Source organism: Phoca vitulina, unplaced genomic scaffold (assembly GCF_004348235.1).
Source record: "Phoca vitulina isolate PV1807 unplaced genomic scaffold, GSC_HSeal_1.0 scaffold44, whole genome shotgun sequence".
NCBI classification, from domain to species: Eukaryota; Metazoa; Chordata; class Mammalia; order Carnivora; family Phocidae; genus Phoca; species Phoca vitulina.
Window position 1 is genome coordinate 7931956 of NW_022589747.1, and position 21152 is coordinate 7953107.

Genomic DNA, 21152 nt, shown 5'->3' on the forward strand with positions numbered 1-21152 from the left:
CTAGCTACACTGAAACATAATATTAATCATCACACTTGCACATGAAGGCAGAGTTGAAATGGGATTCAAGGCTGCTTCGTCTAGTGACTTCAAGTCCATTTCTCCAGTTCTCTTGGTTCTTCCCATCCATGTTTTGGCTTTATCTTCAGACTGGTAGATGCCACAGTATTCCCAGAACTCTCTTTCATTTGTGCAGCACAAATCCTGAAGAAGAAAAACACAGCTTTCACTAGCTCACAAAAACAAACAAACAAGAATGTGCTCAAACCCCTTTCAAATACCAGCTAGCATCACATTGGGCCAAATGTGTTCACATACTCATTTGAGAATTAATCTCTCTCTGGGAAGATAGAATTGACCCTAGTCTGACGAGATCCATCCCCGTAGATGAGGCTAGGGTTAACGTCTCTGAGTCCCAATGTATGGAAAAGAATAGACAACTGAACAAGTTGGAGCTCTCTTGGAAATGTTGAAGGGCAATGGATACAAAGTAGCAATCTGCAATGTCCTTCATCCTCTACAAACCAAAACTGGTTCTAAAGACAACAGCAAAAACAACAGCAGCGGAAGAAGACACAGCAAAACTCATCAGAAGGATAAACTGCACAGAAATAATTAAATAAGAATAGAATTGCCTAAACAAACACTATGAGAAATAAAGCTGGGGCATGACTATAGCTAGAATATTTTTAATTATTAAAGAATACTTTGAACAAATTAGACCAATATTTTATTTTGAACTTATTTTGTTATGAAAAGAATCTTTAGAAATTTACAAATTAAAAGTATTTATTTTAAAAAGTATTTCTTTTTAAATGAGTAGAATGCTTATGTAAAACAATGAAATAGAGGAATTAAATTGTTGTCACCTCTACTTTTTCACCAAAAAGATCTCGTTACAGATGTGGTTTTATAAATAAGTTCTGCCAACCTCAAGAAAGATGAGGAAGAAATAATTGCAAGATGATTCAGAGAATTTGAAAAGGAATGAAATTATCCATTTCATTATATGAGGGTATTGTAACATTGATACCAAAATAAGACAAATAGAGACAAAAAATAGAAAATTATGGCCCAATCTAATTTATGAGCATAGATGAAAAAAATCCTAAAAGACAAAAAAAAGATAGCAAATTAAAACTCAAAAAACAATTACTAAGCAAATTTGGCCTCAGGTGTGCAGACAAATGTTTCAACATTATAAATCTATTCATGTAAATCACCCCATTAATGGATTTAATGGTTAAATCCATTAAAAAAAAAAAAAAAAACATGATTAGGAGAATACGAGAAAATACATACAAAATAAAATTAGCAAACATTAACGATGAAATATTCTGAGATATTTAATACATACCAGTGATAAAAATTCTGAGCAGAGGGAAAAAAATAAAACTTTAAATGAAAAATATTTTTTTATAAAACCTATAGTAAACTTCACACTTAGTGTCCCATTTTAGAAGTGTTCCAATTAAATTCAGGTGGAAACCAGTCAGAACCATTATTACACCTAGTGTGAACAGAACCAAACAGAACCAGCTCCAGACTCTCCTTAAAGGGATAAAGACTGATTTTATTCAGAAACTTGCAATATGGGAAAAGAGACCTCTGTATAGAATTGGGCTCAATTTTGAATACAATAAGACAGCCGAAGATTTATAGCTAGGAAAAAGATGTGTGTGAGGGTGTGGCTCAGTGTATGGAAAATTACTAAAAAGAGACATCACATATTAGAGGAGATTCTTGCGGAGGCATCCAGAATGACCAGATATAAGGAGAGGAGGACGAGGAATTTGACTAGATATTGAGACTAATCACTTAATAAGGGTGGGGTAGATTCCATCTAAACTAATATCAGGGTTCTTGCTAAAACTAGACTATGCACATCTGGCAAGGATAGGTGCCAAGGTCAAGACCTTGTCAAATACAACTTGACTAAAGTTTGGCCAAGGACAGCATCTTGTAACCATATTTTATTAGAAATTCAAGACAAACAATGAAACAAGAAAAAAGTAGCAAAAGATTTGAAAAGAAAAAGCTAATTTTTCCTTGCTTTAAAATTTTACTTTGTTTATCCAGAAAATGCAAAGGATTCTACAGACAAATTGTAGAGCATGCTGATTTGATGGATAAATTTAAAAACGGGAATACCGACAGCATTGTAAAAGCAGTAGCCACTTAGAAAAATACAAGTGCCAGTAAGATATTTTACCTTTTCCTATCAAAAAAGTCTACTTAGAAAAATAATTTTGGAAAAAAATTATAAAAACATTGAAATACATAAAAGATGAAGCAAAAAATGAAATAGCCCATTTCATGAATAAGGAAATGCAATTCTGATAAAATTATTAATAATAATAATTAAAGCAAACAAAAGAAAAACAGTAATTAAAGCCAATATTTACTGAGCATCTTCCATGTGTCAAGCACCTTTTCCAAGTACTTTACAAAATGTACTTTATTTAATTCTTAAGTCATTCTGAAGATTGCACAATGATTATGTTCATTTTCAAGGTGTAGAAACCAGGCAGGCAAAAGTTAACAATTATTTACTATCACAGTAAAAGTAGGAAGCAGAAGTGGAATGAACACTTTCAAATTCTAATCTAAAAATTTAACACAACTCTAATTTTAAAAAATCCAAAGGAAAAAGTAATTCTTGATGTATGTTTCTGTTATATAACTCTGTAAATTTTTCTATATTAAAATTTTTAATAAGAAGAAATGAAGCAAAGTATATTCTAAGTAGGCAGAGGGTTAGTGGCAAAATACAACAGTGTTTGTTCACTCTTACTCACAGGTAAGGAGCAAAGTAAGATGTATTCACAAATGCACCTGGAGAAATAGTGTAATTTCAACATTTGCCAGACTAATAAATATAAGGTAGATGGATCTTTGATGAATTTTAGTAAGTGATCATGACTCCTATTATAGGTAATTCACCTGTCTACAAGGTAGAATTGAGAAGTCAAAGAGAAGAGGCAGAGAACACAATTAGAAGGACACAGTAATTGTCCAAATGAGAGATGGTGCCCACTCAACAGTAAATGTAAAGCTGGTGAGAACAGGACTTAGGAGGAAAGCCTTAAAGAAGTAAGAATGGCTTAGACATGGGGATGGTGAGAAGATGAATGCCATGTATCTGGCTCTCATGATTAGAGCTAGAATGAAATGGATCTACATATTGAGACCGGAAGAATAGGTTTGGAAAGGGAATTATTAAATATGCTTAAGCTTGATTATGGAAATCCAGGGTAACATTTCTGCACCTGAGTCCAAAACTCAAGAAGGATGTCAGGACAAAAGTAGAAGTCAGACAGCATAAAATTAGGAAAAGGATGAGCTAAAGACAGAATGTTGAAGAATTTGATGTGTTATCCACAAAGGAGGAAGGGGAGGATTTTGTGGAAATGGCAGAAAAGTGAGAACTTAAAGGGTAAGAAGAACCATGAGAGAGGTTGATAATGGGATCAAGAGAATAGAGTTTCAATGAGTGAGTGGCCCACAGTATAAACAATAACTTGGTCAAACTAAGGTATAGTAAAATAAGAACAGCAAGAGCCCATCGTACTTGACAGGGTGTTGAGCATCAGATGATTTTTGTCAGTTATTGCACTGCAGGGTGAATTATGGCAAATTTCATGCCTTGAGAGGGATGAGGTCAAAGAGCAGACTATGCCTGTAAGAAGATTGGTTGAGAAAGGTAGGGGTGGGGCAGGCAGAGAGAAGCAGCAGCAGGAAAGGAAGGTGGGATGAGGGAAAGGGGATATTGTTATTGCTGTTGTTTAACAATAAGATGTTTCCAATCTTAGAGGAAAGAGCTAAAAGAGGAGAGTTTTAAAGAGAGAAATAGTTTCTGAAGTCAGTTCTTAGAGGTTACAAAAACTATGAGCAAAAGTGGAATCCAAGTGCATGCTCCATCAGAGTTAGAGAGAACCATTTAGGAATAAAGTGTAGTCTGTGGACTGGACCAGTACTCCTCAAGGTGTGGTCCAAACATGAGCAACATCAGCAGTATGTGGTCCACTGAATTAGTCTCTGTGGCTGGAACCCAGAAATCCACCTCGTAACAAGATCCCTGAGTGATTCCTATGTATTTTAAATTTTTCATAATGTCATGAGTGATAGTTCACAAAGAGGTATAAAAAGCCTTTTTCAGACAAGATTTTTAAATCCACCATAATTATAGTCATCTATAATCAAGGAACTAGAGCAACAAGGAAAGTGAATAGGAATTTGAGAAGATGACCTTCCTGTTTCAGGCTTTCATCAAGGGAGGTAAATGTGAAATCAGTTTTCCTTTTCACATAATGTACACTGCCACTAGTTTTATTAATTGTATTTAGTAGTTCCAACTTATGTATTACATATTTATATATTTAAATGCAGGGATATATGTATGCAAACTGATAAAAAAAATAGCTACCTTAGAAAGTCAACATTTCAAAATATTTCTACAGAACATATTGTTGAGCAAAACTTTAAAAAATTAGATTAAAATTATCATAAGTGAGAAGTGACTTGTTATGAAATACAGCAAATACATATAATATGTCATATACACACGAAATATAATATTTGTTGACCTGTTTCCAATTGGATCTGACTCTCTATGCAATGATAACTCAGTCTTAAGAAGGGTAGCACAAAATGAAAATTAGATTTACTGGCCCTTTATTAGCCTTTACATAACTTTTCGGCCCTTCCTCTATCATGCCTGTTCTGGACATTTCGCTGTTCTCCTGAGATGCTCACTATCTAATTGTTGTGTTATCCAATGAAATTGATTTTAAAAGGAGTCTACTGTAATCCAGAAAGAAGCACATATTCCAGTGAGATGATTTTTATTCTAATATAAGGATTAATTCCTAGACTAGAATTTTGGTTCTACAAAAATTATATAACTCTTTTCTTCTAAAACTTTCCTGAAGTTTTAGTTTGAGTCTTGATTTCTGCATAATAGCAAATAATTGAATTGTACTAAAAGCATTTTTAGAGTTATTCTATTTTAATTCTAATATTAGGTATTCCTCATTTCTCGCTTTTCCTTCCTCCAAAAGACATCTCAGTTCTGGGGGTCCTGAGTCATAACACTGAATCAAAGAATGCATCTGGTTGATGGTCATCTTGCAGTTTCATCTTCTGCAATGTACAACTGTGCAATGCACAGTTAGGCCTTCTGGTCTTTGCCTAACCCAACTGTACTCATGAAGTAGCTATTCTTCTCCACCTGAGTGTCTGCTGACATTCAGTTGAACTCCATCTTGTAAGCTTCTTTGCTGTTATCTGCATCCTGGTCAAGACCACGTTTTAGCATCAACTCTTTCTTTCAACTAATTTTAGACTCTTCTCAGCAGCATGGTTGCCCACCCACATTAGAGTAATGGTCAAGGAAATTCAGGGTATCTCTAAAACACTATCCCTCAGATTTACTGCTTCGTGTTGTAATTATCTGGAATGAAACATTAATTATCTCTACTCTGATTTCACAAAAAAGTGTCTGTTGGTTCTATTATCTACTGTGAAATTTTGATAGGACGGGTGGCAGAAACAGGTCTCCTAGCAACCAACCACATGTCTGATTGTTCTTTACTAAGGGACACTTCCACTCTTCTACTCGATCAGACAAGAAAGGGATGTTGTGGCTTTTCATCTACTCCCTTTCCACTATATTAAATATAGAGACTGAAATATGTGATAGTAGAGGATTAGATAAATACCATATGATACAGTAATTCTACTACTGGGTTTTTACACAAAGGAAAAAAAAACATCAATTTGAAAAGATATATGCACCCCTATGTTTATTGTAACATTATTTACAGTCATCAAGATATGGAAGCAACCCATGTGCCCATCAATAGATGAATGGATAAAGAAGATGTGGTATATATATATATATCTTAGGATATTTCTTAGCCATAAAAAAGAATAAAATCTTGCCATTTGCAACAGCATGGGTGGCTCTAGAGGGAATAATACTAAGTAAAATAAATCAGGCAGAAAAAAACAAATACCATATGATTTCATTCATGTGTGAGATTTAAAAAACAAACAAACGAACAAAGAAAAAAAGAGAGAAAAAAAGACTCAAAAATACAAAAACAAAATGATGGTTACTAGAGGAAGGTGGGTCAAGAGATAGGTGAAATAGATACAGGGGTTTAAGAGGTACAAACTTCCAGTTACAAAATAAATAAGTCATGAAGATGGAAAGTACAACATAGGGAATATAGTCAATAAGATTGTCATTATGTCACTTCATGACAGATGGTGACTACACTTATTTACTGAGCACTGAGTAATGTATACAATTGTAGAATAATTATGTTGTACACATGAAGCTATTTAACAGTGAATCATAATTATACTTCAATAACAGTTAAAAATAAATTATTTAAAGTATATAGGAAGAGAAAAAAAGAAACTGAAATATGTGATAGTAGAGGATTAGAGAAATATTTAAGAAATATATGAAAATAAAACTTAGAACTATGACAACTTAGCCATACTTTTGCTAGATAGAAAGTCTAAATTAGAGGTCAACATTATTAGACCCAACACACTGTCCCATTTATCCAGGATTTTGTAATGTTTGTTTTAACACTGAAATTTAAATAGAATTTACTAATAAACTATCTACACATAAAAGTTCTAAAATAATTTCTGGTGGCCTTATTATAATGTAAGGTCTTATAGGAAATACTTTCCAGGAAAAAATATGTATTTCAAAACTAGAAGAAATAATAGTTAGAAGCTTATATCTATAATGAGTAAGTTTAGATTTAAGTGAAGTAAAATGACCATATAGCATTTTTTTGCAAATTTAAAGAGAAATGAAAGAGCAGATGCAGATTTTAAATTAGACATTAGAAGGGCACCCAGGTGGCTCAGTCGGTTAAGCATCCAACTCTTGATTTTGCCTCAGGACACGATACTCAGGGTCGTGAGATCCAGCCCCACAGTGGGTTCTGCCCTGGGCGTGGAGCCTGCCTAAGAGTCCCTCTCTTCCTCTGCCCCTCCTCCTGCCGCTTGCACAGGCAGGCACTCTCAATAAAGAAATTAATTAAATAAATAAATAAATATTAGACATTAGAATAAAAATTAGTTTGAGAATAAGTAAGAATAAGCCATTCATTTTTGTGTATAATAAGAGAAAAATCACCTTAACTTAAGTAAGAATAACAAGCCAAGACAAATTAGTTTCAAAGATGAGAAAATAAGATGGTCTTGCATATGATCTGGACCTTATTTAAAGTATAATATCAAAATAAATTTCTTTAACATGTTATGACGTATGATTGTAACAAAATATAATAGGAAATATTTTTTCATACTTTGTGACCTATCACATATATCTAGATACATTTAATCTTGAGGATGATATTTTAAATAGGTGATAGGGGAGAAAAGAGGTAATATACAATTTCATTTGAAACCTTATGGACAATACCAGGATAAGCCTGAAGAACAACAGACAACCCTAAGATTAAAAAAATAATAACATTTAATTTTCAAAACAGATTTTTTTCATTCTGCTTCAATAACTATAAAAATACATATGCTGAAAATAACATAATTTTGATTTAATAGTTACTAATAAAATTAAAGAGAGTCTTATATTCATTGATGGTAACTTATTATTAGTTCTAAATATTCTATAAGGACGCTCAAATTGATTTCTGCATTAACTGTACAACTGCACTGAAACTGTTTTCAACCAAATATGTAACTAAGAAATGTTATTATAATAAGTAATTTAGTTTCTTTGTACATAATTGTAAAAGGATGTGATTTGGCTTCATTTGATTTGAACTCAGTCTCCTAGGTACACATTTATTTAGAATTATTATGTTTTTTTGATAAATCAACCCTTTTATCTTTATAAAATGCTCCTCTTTACCTTGAAGTGCTCATTTCTGATATTAATACACCAGCCTTTTTTATGCTTAAAGTTTGCATGGTCTATATTTTTCAATCATTTTACTTTCACTTTCAACCTGCATCCTCATATATCAAGTACCTCTTTTTAAATAGAATTACTTGAGTCTTGTTTTAAAAACAAACAAACAAACAAAAACCCCATCTTCTTAATTGGACTTTTAATTGTTTAGTCCAACTATATTTAATGCAATTATATATGTGGTTGAATTTGTGGTTTGTTTTCCACTTGTTTTATTTATTTTCTCCTTTACAGCTTTGTTTTGATTATTCAAATGCTTATTGTCAGTATTCTTTTTACCTACTCTATTATTTTTTAGTTCTTTCACCTTGGGTTTTTTGTTTGTTTATAAATTAGTACTGTAGAAATTGCACAACCACCCTTAAATTATCACAATCTGCCATGAATTAATATCATATCACTCTTTGTAGAATGAATAAACCTTAAAATATTATAATTCCATTTATACGTCCTCCCATTATTTGTGCTACAATCTTATATGGTTTACTTCCAAGTAAACCATAGCACATGTTTATAATTTTTGCTTGAAAATATCAATTGTCACCCTCTGTTAAACAGGTATTAAAGAAGATATAAAAATTAAAATGATTGAATTTCTAACAAAAAATGATAATGGAAGATAAATATATCAGAATCTGTAGAATATATCAAAAGCATTGATCAGAGGAAATTTGACACCACTATACAGTTTTGTTAGTAAAAAAAAAAGGTGAATGAATATAAATGAATTAAACTCCCAGCCCAAAATCCTAGAGAAGGAATGACAAAGTAAACCAGAAGAAGGCACAAGATGGAAAATAATAAAAGAAAAAACTAAAGTGACAGAGACTAGAAAAAGAGTAAACCTAATAATGAATGACTCAAAATCCTGGTGCTTGAAAAATATGATTAAATATACAAGTCATTGCTTAATTTTTAAGAATATATTACCAAAGCACAAAAATACAAAATAAGAAATAAGCAAGAAGGGCAAATAACCATTGATATAGAAGAAAATATATATATATTTAAATGTTAAGCTATTTTGAAGACTTCTATGCACATAAATGTGAACATCCCATCGGAAGGGATAATTTCTTTTTTTTAATTTAGTAATTTTTTTTAAAGATTTTAGTAATTTATTTGACAGAGAGAGACACAGCAATAGAGGGAACACAAGCACAGGAAGTGGGAGAGGGCGAAGCAGGCTCCCCGCAGAGCAGGGAGCCCAATACGGGGCTTGATCCCAGGACCCTGGGATCATGACCTGAGCCAAAGGCAGATGCTTAACGACTGAGCCACCCAGGCGCCCCCTTTTTTTTTTTAATTTAAATTCAAGTTAGTTAACATATAGTGTAGTATTTGTTTCAGGAGTAAAATTTAGTGATTCATCACTTACGTATAACACCCATTGCTCATTACAACAAGTGCCCTCCTTAATGCCCATCACCCACCTAGCCCATCCCCCCACCCAACTCCCCTCCAGCAACCCTCAGTTTGTTCTCTATCATTAAGAGTCTCTTATGGTTTGCCTCCCTCTCTGGGAAGGGATAATTTCTTATTGAAATACAGACTAAGACAATTAACCCGTTAGAGGTAGAAAGCCTAAACAGCTAATGCCTGGATGACACAGAAAATTTTAGCATACTAAAGCTGGTTTCACAGGGAATTTCTACCAAATCTCTTAGGATCAAAGAGTTCTGATACTCTATAACAGAGACTCAGATTTTGTGCTACACACTAGAGTAGTTACAACAGACAGTGAGAGAGAGAGCGCGAGAGAGAATTTCTCAAAAATAATAATAATGGAACACACACATATATACAAACACACAAAGATGTACATACATATATATGTAATGGGTTGAATATTGGCTCTAAAATAAGTATGTCCATGTCCTAACTCCGGGTACCTGTCTTATTTGAAAATAGGGTCTTTGCAGATGTGCCTAAGAGTGGGTCCTAAACCCAATGATACGTGTCCTTAAAAGACACAGATTTAAGACAGCAACACATGGAGACAAAAGCCATGTGAAAACAGAGGAAGAGACGGAAGGGCAGCCAGAGCCAAGGAATGCCAAGGATTGACAGCAGCCAGCAGAAGACATGGAGTGATGCTCTCTGAGAGCTTCCAGAAGAAACCAGCCTTGCCAACAACTTGATTTTGGACTTCTGGCCCCTGGGATAACTGTGAAAGAATAAAAAGTGCCGAAGATGCAAACTGGTTTCTCCTTCCTGCTTATGGCAAAATGTGAGAGGGAAGAGAAAGATTGAGGAAAGATCCGTTCAGCAAAAGAACCATGACTTGTTGACTTTGTAAGTTCTCAGCCTGTTCAGATCACAAAAGATGTTAAAATGAGCAAGTCCCCATTGTTGGTAAAGCTGCTCTGGATAGAAAGCCATGAGTGTGGCTGGAAAGTCTTCATGGAAGAGATTAGGTGTGTGAGTCATGAATCTAATCAATTTCTTGGCGGAAACCAGGAAAAGAGGGGATTTTCCAGGAAAAATACGTGGAAGGCACTCTTGTCTAAGGGTGTAGACCCCCTTGACATGGAAGAAGAAAAGATCTGTCGGGGTACTAATGAGATAGGATACCACTAAAACCCTGCCGCTCAGGACTCAAAGGGAAGACATGGGATGAAATATAGGAAAACTGTCAAATTTCTGGGATTCCGGGGCAGGAAATGGAATGATAGAGCAACTAAGCTATAAACATGTGCTGCGTATCAAAAAAGGAAGAATTCTAAGGGTTGAACTTTAGGTAAAAGGGAGAGGCCGGGAGATGGGCTAGAGGCAGGACCGAGCAAGCCTTCATGTGCACAGAGCAAAGCATCAAACCACAGAAAATCATGCTTAGGTCTTGAAATGTAACAAATTTTGGCAGGCTGGGCCCTAGCGACACCGTTATTCCTTTTATCCCCACCCTTTTGGAATGGAAATGTCTATCCTATGCCCGTGTTAACCTTAAAAATAAAGTTGCCAGTTTTTTTACCTGCAGAAAATGGGTTTATTCAGGCATAACAGAGAATTACAATCTGGGACAAGCAGGCCATGGCAAAACCACAGGCACGTCTGCAGAACAAAGGACGGGAGCCCTCTTTTCTCGAGGAAAGATGGGAGTCAGAGGGGCTGTTATAAACAAAAACTCCATTGGTGTAACTGGGAGCTGGGAGTATAGCGGCTTCTCATTGGCTGAGCTGTGACTGTCTCTCATTGGCTGGGCTGTTGCCAGGGAGAAGAGAAAGCCTTTCTTCCTCGGGCTGGGATAGTCAAGTATCCGGGATTTGCAAGGTGGGTCTCTTATTGGGTCTGCAGTTTACAAGTGGTAGGGGAATCAGAACTCCACTGCCAGCCTCCCTTTAGACTCCATTCTAAATGATTTTTTTTTCATTATTAATTTCACACCTATCACACTATTTTGTTTGGAAGTAGAAAATTCAAAGAGATAGAACAACAAAATATTCCCAAGAAAAGCAAAAGTAAGCAATAAAGAAAATAGAAATAAATAAGAAAACAGATGAAAACCATATAACTAATAAATTCATTCAAGGGCAATTTCTTTGAGGGAAATAACTAATGAGTTATTCTGTCAGCTCACTTAATCAAGAAAAAGAGGAAAGGGAATAGTAAATATACAAAATAACAAATTACATGTGGAAACAGCCAAACGTATGAGGCAAATCAATAGGAGTATCATAGAGTACTCTGCTCAATTCTAGGCTAACAAATTTGAAACAGAGAAAATGAATCATTTCCTAGCTTTATAAATTATCAAGTTTGGCCTTAGAGAGACTAAAAATCTGAATGATCCAATTGTCATATAATGTATAAAATAATTTATTAAAAATCATCCCATAAATAGCTATGTGCTCAGATTAAAAAAGTCTTGAAAGAACAGACAATTTTAATACCTTAAAAATTATTCAGAATGTAGAAAAAATAGTTTCCAAACTGTTTCTCTTCTATATAAACTTGTAGCAAGTTCAAAGATACTACCCAAAAAAAAAAAAAATAATCCACAAAAACTACAGAACAATCTTTTATGTACAAATCCTCAATAAAATTTTAGTACATAAAGTGAAGCAAAATATTAAAAGAATAATGATAATCTACATCATCTATTTTCATTTTCTTATGTTTTACTTATTTTATTTTTTTTAAGATTTTATTTATTTATTTGAGAAAGAGACAGAAAGCGCACCAGCAGGGGGAGGGGGAGAAAGAAGGGGAGAACAGACTCCCTGCTGTGCAAGGAGCCCATGCAGGGCTGAATCCCAGGACCCTGCGCTCATGACCTGAGCTGAAGTCAGACACTTAACTGACTGAGCCACCCAGGCGCCCCTTCAGTTTTATTTTTCATAAACTTTTTTTGGATTTTTTAAAAAATATTTTATTTGTCTATGGAGATAATTACATAGTGTCTTTTAGATATGTTGATATATTATCATGGACATATTTACATGGGAAATTTCACTGATAGAAGAAACCATACTTTCATAGTGTTAAAAACATAAATACAGGTGCCGGTTAAAACTGGGTTTAAATCCCATTCCTGATACTTCTTAGTTGGCTAACTCTGGATAAGCTTAATGTTTCTCTACAGTATGTAGTGTGGTGTTCTTTTCTGTTTTGGGTTTGTTTTGCTTTGTTTTGTTTTAAGATTCTCCCTTCTTTTTTGGTTTTCATCAGTTTGACTCTAGTGTACCTAAGTGATATTTTCTTTCTAATTATTATTTTCGGGCTTCACTGGGATTCTGGATCTGGGTTCGGTGTTTTTCATCATAGTTGTATAAATTGTACCTAATATTTTTCAAAAAAAATGTTGTTGCCCCAGGCTCTCTCTTTTCTTTTGGGGGCTCAAATTACACATAATTTAGACTGCGTGGTATTGTCTCACAGGTCACTGACTCTTTTTCTTTTCAGTTGTTTTTCTCTGTGAACTTCAAGTTGGGTACTTCCTAATTGACCAGTTCTTAATCTGCTTTTAACTACCCTGATCCTTTCTTCTGTAGTGTACAATCTGCTGTTAAGCCTATCCAACATTTTTATTTTAGATATTTTATTATTTTCTGACTTCTATTTGATCCTTTTTAGAGTTTTCATTTCTCTTATAAAATTCTGTATTTCTTCACCCATTCCTTCCTATATTTAAAAAAAGTTAATACTTGTTTTAAAGTCCTTTACAGTCATTCCAATGACTGGGTACTCAGAATTTGCTTATCGGCTTTTTTTCCCCCTTTTTATTTGAGTTGCATTTTCTTCTTTCTTTCTCTTTATTTTAATTTTTTTTATTCCAAATATTATTTAAAGACTTAAAAAGTGCAGAATGCAGTATATTTTTAAATTTCACTTATTATTTTCACAGAAATCACAAGCCTTCTTCTGGAGCGGGCAGTTACGATGAGGAGCTATTTTGATTCCTCCATGATTGATCTGATCTGGAACTGGACCACACTTTTACTGAGTACATTTAAAGTGAACTAAGTCTTTAAACTCTATGCCAGCATCACCAAAAGGCTAAACTTTTGATCTTACATGGTTTGAGCCGAGAGGGCTCAAACGCCGAGTTTCAGATAGTTTTTCTTCAACTTTGTATTCAATTTTGTCAGCACCCCAGAATCCAAGCACATTGAGAATACATGACGTTACATAGATTCTTTTTGACTTACTACCTCTTCACTACTGCTTCCTTGGTTACAGTCTGATGAGAGGGTGGCAGAGAAACATTGTGATTAAGCTTTATTTTCCCTTTTGGGGTTCTCTAGCTATCAACCCATCCCTCTAGCTTGCGCTGCCACTCAAAGCTTGATTTATGTCTTCTCAGTCCTGCAAATTTTCCTGTCTCCAGTCAATGACAGACCTACTTTTCTGCATACTAATCTATAGATGATGCCATGGTTCTCTGCTAACATGTGAAGGATTTGTACTTCTCTCTATTTAATCAACCAAACCTTTCTTGTACCCACTGCTTTTCAGTAGTGTCATAGAAATGTATGATTTTATTTTATCCATTAATCTTTCTGTCTCTTTTTGTTAAAAGTGACAATCATTAACATTTTACTACATTCTAACTAGAAGTGAAAATAGTATCCTTAATTTTTAACTAATGGCATAAAATGTCATTATTATAATATATTAATAGTATATATTTAAACAATTTCCTTTAGAGACCCATCTTACTTTTATGTAAGATAAGATGTTAACATCTTCCTCATTGTTGTTGTTTACCAAATAATCTGTCATTTAAAGGATTGATGTTATATTAACTGATAGCAGTCATGTCATGTCATTCCATGATTTGTCAAGTATTTTACTAAGATCTTTTAATAAATAAACATTACCAGTAATAATGGAATAAATAAGTAAAATATTTGATGTTATCTCCCAAAGTGCTGTAAATCCATGTTGTGGACCAATTATATCTGTGGTTTCCTCTGTTATAGAAACAATGACATTGGTAAAAGGAATTATTTTTTCTGTGAAATAATTTTTAAGCAGTGTGTATACTAGCAACCCTATTGTATCCATCATAAATAACTATGTTAAAATAGCATTTCCTCTATGACTTTTTCATTCCTTAAACAACTTACATATGCTATTAGTTAAACTTCATTTGTAACATAGGATGATTTCAATGAGTTGTAATAAAAATTTGTTGTACTATAGTCTGTTACATGGTTATTTGTAAAATGTTTTAACATCTCATTGATTCTTAAAAACAGTATCATTGCTCGATTGGACAGAGATATAACGTCATTTGAATTTTTTATCAGTGTATTAATAACCCTTTTCACATTTAGTAAGATTAATTTTCCTCCAATATTCCATGGCTTACAGGGTTATTACTTCTGCTATTTTTTACATAAGATTGATGCTTTTGTCTTGCTGATTAGAAGACTTTTAAACATTTCAAAGATAATATTCAACAGTTTCCCTCTGTATGTCAGAAGTAAGATAAGTCTTTTCAAAATTTTTTGGTAAATGTGGGCAAAATATTTACCTAATCTTGACAGTTCCTTGCTTAATTAAAACCAATGTTTTGGCATAAGAAGAACTGCGCACAAAGATATAAAAATAAATTCAATTATTCATAGAATATCATTCTTAAACTTTATGAAAGAAGTTTTCAAAAATATAGTTATGTAGAGAATAATCACAAATGTGACAACAGAAAATGAAGACTAACACGGATTTCTTGAGTTAGTGGCTTAAATACTTATTGACATAATTTTCCAAAATAGTAAATTCTTGGAAAAGTTCCAAGCAAAAATATATCCCCCCAATAACACATCTATATGCATACCTGGACAATTCATTATATAATAAATACTTCAAAACATAATTTATTGATATCAAAAATGGATAATCATGGACAGTTTTTTTACATACATGAATGTTCTGGAGACATTTTACTGTTACGCAGGATGCATGAAAATTCTTTTACAGAAAAGATTTTCTCAAATATCATGGGCCACCTAGAACCTCACATCCATACACTAAACATATTTATACCTTTCAGTCGTTGAGACACTGAAGAGTTGAGTCACTTCCAAATTTTACTGTAGAGACATGGCCACTTAGAGAATCATAGCTTAAATAAATTCATAAAAACAGAAATTGCAAAAGTTAAATTTTTCAATGTAAAACAAAAGAACTGGCAATTATTAAACAAAGGACATAATGCTAGGTACTGTCCAGGACTAATAGTAATGTTGAAGAGAAACCAGTTCATTTTCCCAGCAGTGCATCTACCACAGATATGAGGAAAATCCATATAAAATATTAACCTGTGAAAGCAACTGAATCATGCTGGGTTTTATGAAGGAGCTCTTTAAACATTTTCTCTATTTCCTCTGTGATAATTGGATTCTATTTCCCCTAGAATATATTTTGGATTTGTGTTCTTAACAGAGAATTTTTTTTGTCTAAATCAGCACAATTAAAACATCTCCAACAATACATAAAACTATCCATAAAATATAGAAAATCTCCAATATTTTTCCTTCATATGACATTCCAGTATATGTAAGAGAAAGTATTGTTCATGGGGCAAGAGAAAAAATGATTTGGGCAATGACCTAATTAGCTAGGCATTAACATTCAAAGACCAGGTAAACCACAGTTTAGTCAGTATTGCAAGAGTTCCTGTAAAGCTGAGATGTATGTACTTCATTTTCCACTCCCTATCACATTTCATGCACAGCCTGACTATTCTCAATCACGAGTCTCTGCAAAGCAGAGAAAGCAGAAGAAAGATTATTTGGAGCGGTACTAAAAAAGTCCAGGAAATGCCTATCCCAACAGCAAATTTTCACCATGAAAAATAATAGAAATGACAAAGTTAAAAAAAAAAAAAATACATGGGTTTCAGAAGTACCTACCCTAATAATTTTTAAGAAATTTTACTGTAAATATTTCCAAAACCATCAGGCTTTACAAAATATTGTACAATGTCCTGTGTATGGGAGTAAACATCTATTTAGGCTATCTGTCGAATTCTGTTCAGTAATTTGTTCTGTTGAACTCTTTCACCTCAGGAAGATCAATAATCATCTGAATTCCCCTTTATCTGCTGATCTCCTTAGCCTACTTTTAACAATGGAAGAAGAAACTGATCTATGGGTTAAGTCAACTGGTTCTCCTTAAGTCTCCTAGTTTCAATTATGTTTCAACAATATGTTATTGTCAACTTACCGAAGCAGCCTCTCAGTCATGAAAAATCCTTTCCCAAACTTTTGTTTGTTTGTTTAAAAAATTTAATTTAAATTAAATGTACAAGATCCAGCACAGGCACTTTCCAAAAACCAAAAATGAAGCCAAACCATGAAATCACTGTGCTTACAGAAGACAGCTCTGATGTGGGGGGGGGGGGGGGGGGGGGGGGGGGGGGGGGTTCTTCTCTGGTTGCTTTGGCACAAGCACTGGTGTTTGGTTGCTCTGGCTCTTCTTCCTCTTTTTCTGCCAGCCCTCCAAGAGACCCCAAGGGGAAAGTGCTTTCACAGTTCTGGGTCGAGGAGACCTGGCAAATTACAGGCATTTGAACAGGGCAGTTGCTTTCAAAACTGTGCTCTCCAAGATCACCCAGAACAACAAGAGCCTGCTCTTGCTCCTGGTCGAAGCAGGCCACTACCAGGAAATCAGGGCTCTGGAAGCAGCTTGCTTCACGGTCCGGACTCCCCAGGTGCACGAACAGGGCGCCGCGGGTTTTGCACCCGTAAATCCGAGGCTTGCGGATAATGTGCTGGGAAGCCCTCACGTGGCGTTTACACCGCTGAGGGAAGCGATGGCACGAATCCGGCACTGGAAACTCCATCCGGCACTGGAAACTGCGTCGCCCTTCACGCTTGAGGCCACGCACCTTTAGCGAGGAAGCCCTGGCCAACTTTCCCCCGCAGCGCTCACACTGAAATGGTTTAATTCCTGAACGGATGAGCACGTGCTTTCCTTAGGTTCTGAATACGCTGTGTCTTACCCCACAAGTTGGACACCGAAAAGGTCTGTCTGGACCCTGTGGGCCTGCTGGTTCCGTACTGCGGGCAGAAGGAGCAATGCGGAGTTGGTAGGGACACTAAACATTTCCCAGGGGATCCTCATCACCTGCACGAGCATCAGCGCTGGAAGTGCTTGGAAGTGTGGGTAACCCTTCCGTGACACCTCCATCTGGGGAGCCTGCGGGCCGTTCCGCTCCTGCTGCTCCCGGCCAGGCCGGGGCCCCAGCGGCGGGAGAGCGCAGGGCTCGCAGCCTCTCCCCTCCCCGCTCCCCGGGACCCTCTGTAGGGTCCCTGCGCCCCGCCCGTGGACAGACTGTGGCTGGGGCACAGCAGCGCAGCGTGCCGCCTGCCTGTGGCTGGGAGCTCTCCCAGAACGTCTTTTGATAGTTTTGTTCCCTTAATTTCTAAGAAAAAAGCCTTTTATTTAAAATTGATTATGTTACTATATGTTGTCAGAGAATGCTCTTTGGATTATTTGCATCCTTTATAATTCATGAAGGTTTTCTTTGCAGTCAAAACTAGGGTAATGTTTCACATAAACTTAGAAAGAACAGCTATTCTCTGCTATTTGTATTGCAACTTTGATACATTTCTGTGAAATCTGCATTGTCGGTTATGTTGTTCAGGTCTATATTCCTTGATCTGTATTGCATTGAGAGACATGCGTTAATTTCTTCGACTATTAGTTTGATTCGATTCCTCCAAGCATCTGTAGCTCTGTATTCTCTCCGCTAAGAACGGTGTTGCAGTAAGTTCTGGGAGCGATAATAAATAATGAAAGTAATTGTTATATTTTCGTTGTGAACCTTTCAGCTTTATAAAGTGACCTTTGCTTTTTCAGTGCTTCCTGGTCTGAATTCTAATATCAAGTATGAGACTCCTCTTCTACTTTTCATTTACCTATTCTTGGTTTATATTTGTCCTTTTATTTTTAAACTTCCTAAATACTGTTTTATAAGATGGGTGTTTCTTATACATGGTAAAATGTCAGATTTCACTTTGTTAGTTATCTGAAAATCTTTGTAATTGGTGACTTAAATAAGCAAAATCCATGTTTATCTGATCAAATGGTTGGTTTTAGTTCTATTTTTTTTTTTATTAGATTGTAGTCTATGCGAGCTATTTTATTTGTTTTATCTCTTCCTCTGTATAGATCTTTTGGTATATCAGAAGTGAGTCAAGGGAAAAATACTTTCTGAATTTTCGCATGTTTTATTACAGACCTCCTGGCATTTTGAAGTCAATCCGGCTGGATATGAAATCTTTAGTTCTTATTTTATTTCCTTGATGGACTTAAATTCACTACTTCATTGTCTCCGGGCATAAACTACGGAAGTCAAAAAGGTTGATGTCGATTCGATTTTCTTTCTTTTCTAAATAGGAGGATCAAATGTTCCTTTCTGCCAGGATATTCCTGCTTTACAACAGTTGCCCTGTGCTTTCATTCCTTTTACTCTCCAGTCTCCTGGGTTGGATAATAAATTATCTGGTCACTTGAATTAAAAGCAATTTAGACTTTTTCCTGGGATACTCTGAGGATATTTTTTCCTCTCTCTTTTACTTTAGAATTCAAAAGTTTTCCTAAAATATTTTTCCTAAAAAGAGTTCCCAGCATCGGCCACTCAGAGTTGATTTTCCCAAGTATGATGTGTGTTCTTTCAATACACACTTACTTTCAAGTCATCTCTATGTCAGGAAACTTTCCTTGGGTTATAGTTTTTGCCTCTTGTTCCATTCTGTTGCTTTGGTTCTCTTCTTAGTGTGTCCCTTCACTCAGATGCTATCTTGTGTAGCTATTGCTTTCTGTCAAATCATTTTTATCCATGTTTTATGTATCTTATGGCATTAACTCTGGTGTTAACTCACTCTTCCGTTCCATCTAGTTTAATATTTATTCAAAAACGGTTTTTACTCATTTCATTAGCAATTCTTCCTTAGTTTTTTCAAATCTCTCTTTTCTTCAATCTTCTTATTTCTGGGTATTTCTAATTCTAAGATGGGCTTTGCTTTCATAAATGTTATTGGTTTTATAATTTATTCTAACTCACTTTGACAGATTGCATCTGCTTTGAAGTCTTCTCTTTCTGGTAAAGCATTGTCATTTTTTAGAACTCTTATTCTCTTTATTCATCATATATTTTAGATGAAACTTTTATGGGGTCGAACTGTAATATTTTCTCTTGTTCAAGTTTAAAGGAGGTGACTTTTCCTCTATTCTTAGAAGAGGAGGTGGATTTTGATTACTTTTTTAGCTTCACCACCAGCTCTAGATTCTGGAACTTCCTTTTATTGTTACAATACAGTTCCCGAAAATATGGCTTTAAACTTTTTTGAAAGTTCTCTCCCAACTTTTGTCAGGATCCTTTTTTTTCTCTTTTGCCCATACTTTCTTTGTCCCTCTTATGTGGATTCCATTCACAGAAATTTCACCTCCCCATGGGCTTTTCCTTGGTGGGATCTTAAAGTTGATTAATTCAGAGCTTTTAGGGCCCAGACATCCCCAGCACCCAACTGTCTCTATAGAATCCTTCACTCACCTGCAAACTGGAGCTTGCATATTTCATGGCCAGTTTTGTGCCTTCCTCAGCTTTCCATGTTTCACCTTTGGGCATTAACTGTTAATGAATATTATGTCTTCTGGCTCACAGGGACATTAGAAGTCACTTTACTTTCCATCCACTTCTCTGTTCATAGCTGCAGAAATGACTCAGGCGGTTGTCCCAGGTTTGTCTCCACCTTCCTGTGATTTGGGGAACACAGGGCTACCCTAACACCACATACTGTTGTAGGTGGCATTCCTGGGTCTTTGGCTTTACTATCCTGTACATAGTGAAGGTGTCCTGCCTAATACAGTGTGCAGGGATCTGGAAAGATTTTAAAACTATGTTTTTGTTGCCACTCCATTGTCCTTTTTTTTTTTTTTTCATTTTTAATGGAAGTTGCTCTTGTCTTGATTTTCTTAAAGATTGTAAACATGATTTTAGAATCATTTTCTATGTCCATTAGGTTTCTTTCCTAGGGAACAATTTCTCTTGGTTTGGATTTTGCATATAAAATAGATATAAATATGATTTCTATATGAAATATATACCTAATATATATATAACTAGTGTGTGTGTGTATATATATATATATGACTTTTATATATATGATTTTGTCTCTAAATTTTAATTTAGATATAACCTTGAGTGGAACTGCTCTTTTCCTGTTCTGTTCATGTCTTCATTTCTTGGAGTTTTGCATTACCTTTATCGAGGCTTTCAGAACCCCCAGTAAAGCACCAGATATCATGATGGCAGCAGGGAGCTCTCACCCACTGAATTGGCCTAATTGCCAATCTGAGGGCTGTCTAGCTCTTCCCTGTCCTATACCACCTTCAGGATAGCAGTTTCTCATCAAGGGGTGTGCCAAACTGTGGTCACCATCATCTCTAGCCTTCATTCACAGGCAGAAGGACCTGCTCCAGCTTCCTTCTTTACACAGGGATTTCTGATTCTCTTCCCCATTTTGCAACCTATTTCTTCCAAAGAGGGGAACTGTTCTTATAATTCCTATGTCAGCCCCGGTGTCCAGGTGGCCTGTAACTCCAGTCCGAAACTTCTGCTTCATAAAGATGTATCTGGTTCCTGGGCACAGCTACATTTGATGGCTAATTTATCGCTTATTAGGGAGTGAGGGTGGGTGATGGGAATGGTTGTTAGGAATGTTCTTTTCAGGTG

The 21152-nt window shown here is 35.3% G+C and overlaps 1 protein-coding gene across 1 annotated transcript; it reads right to left on the bottom strand.

Annotated features, from left to right (window-relative positions):
• On the bottom strand, positions 1–20045 carry LOC116648507 (zinc finger protein 135-like). Its single transcript, XM_032430506.1, is given in 3 exon segments — positions 1–204; positions 16785–17837; positions 19971–20045. Coding segments are annotated over 3 exon segments (1332 nt in total).
• Positions 20046–21152: the final 1107 nt, after the last annotated feature.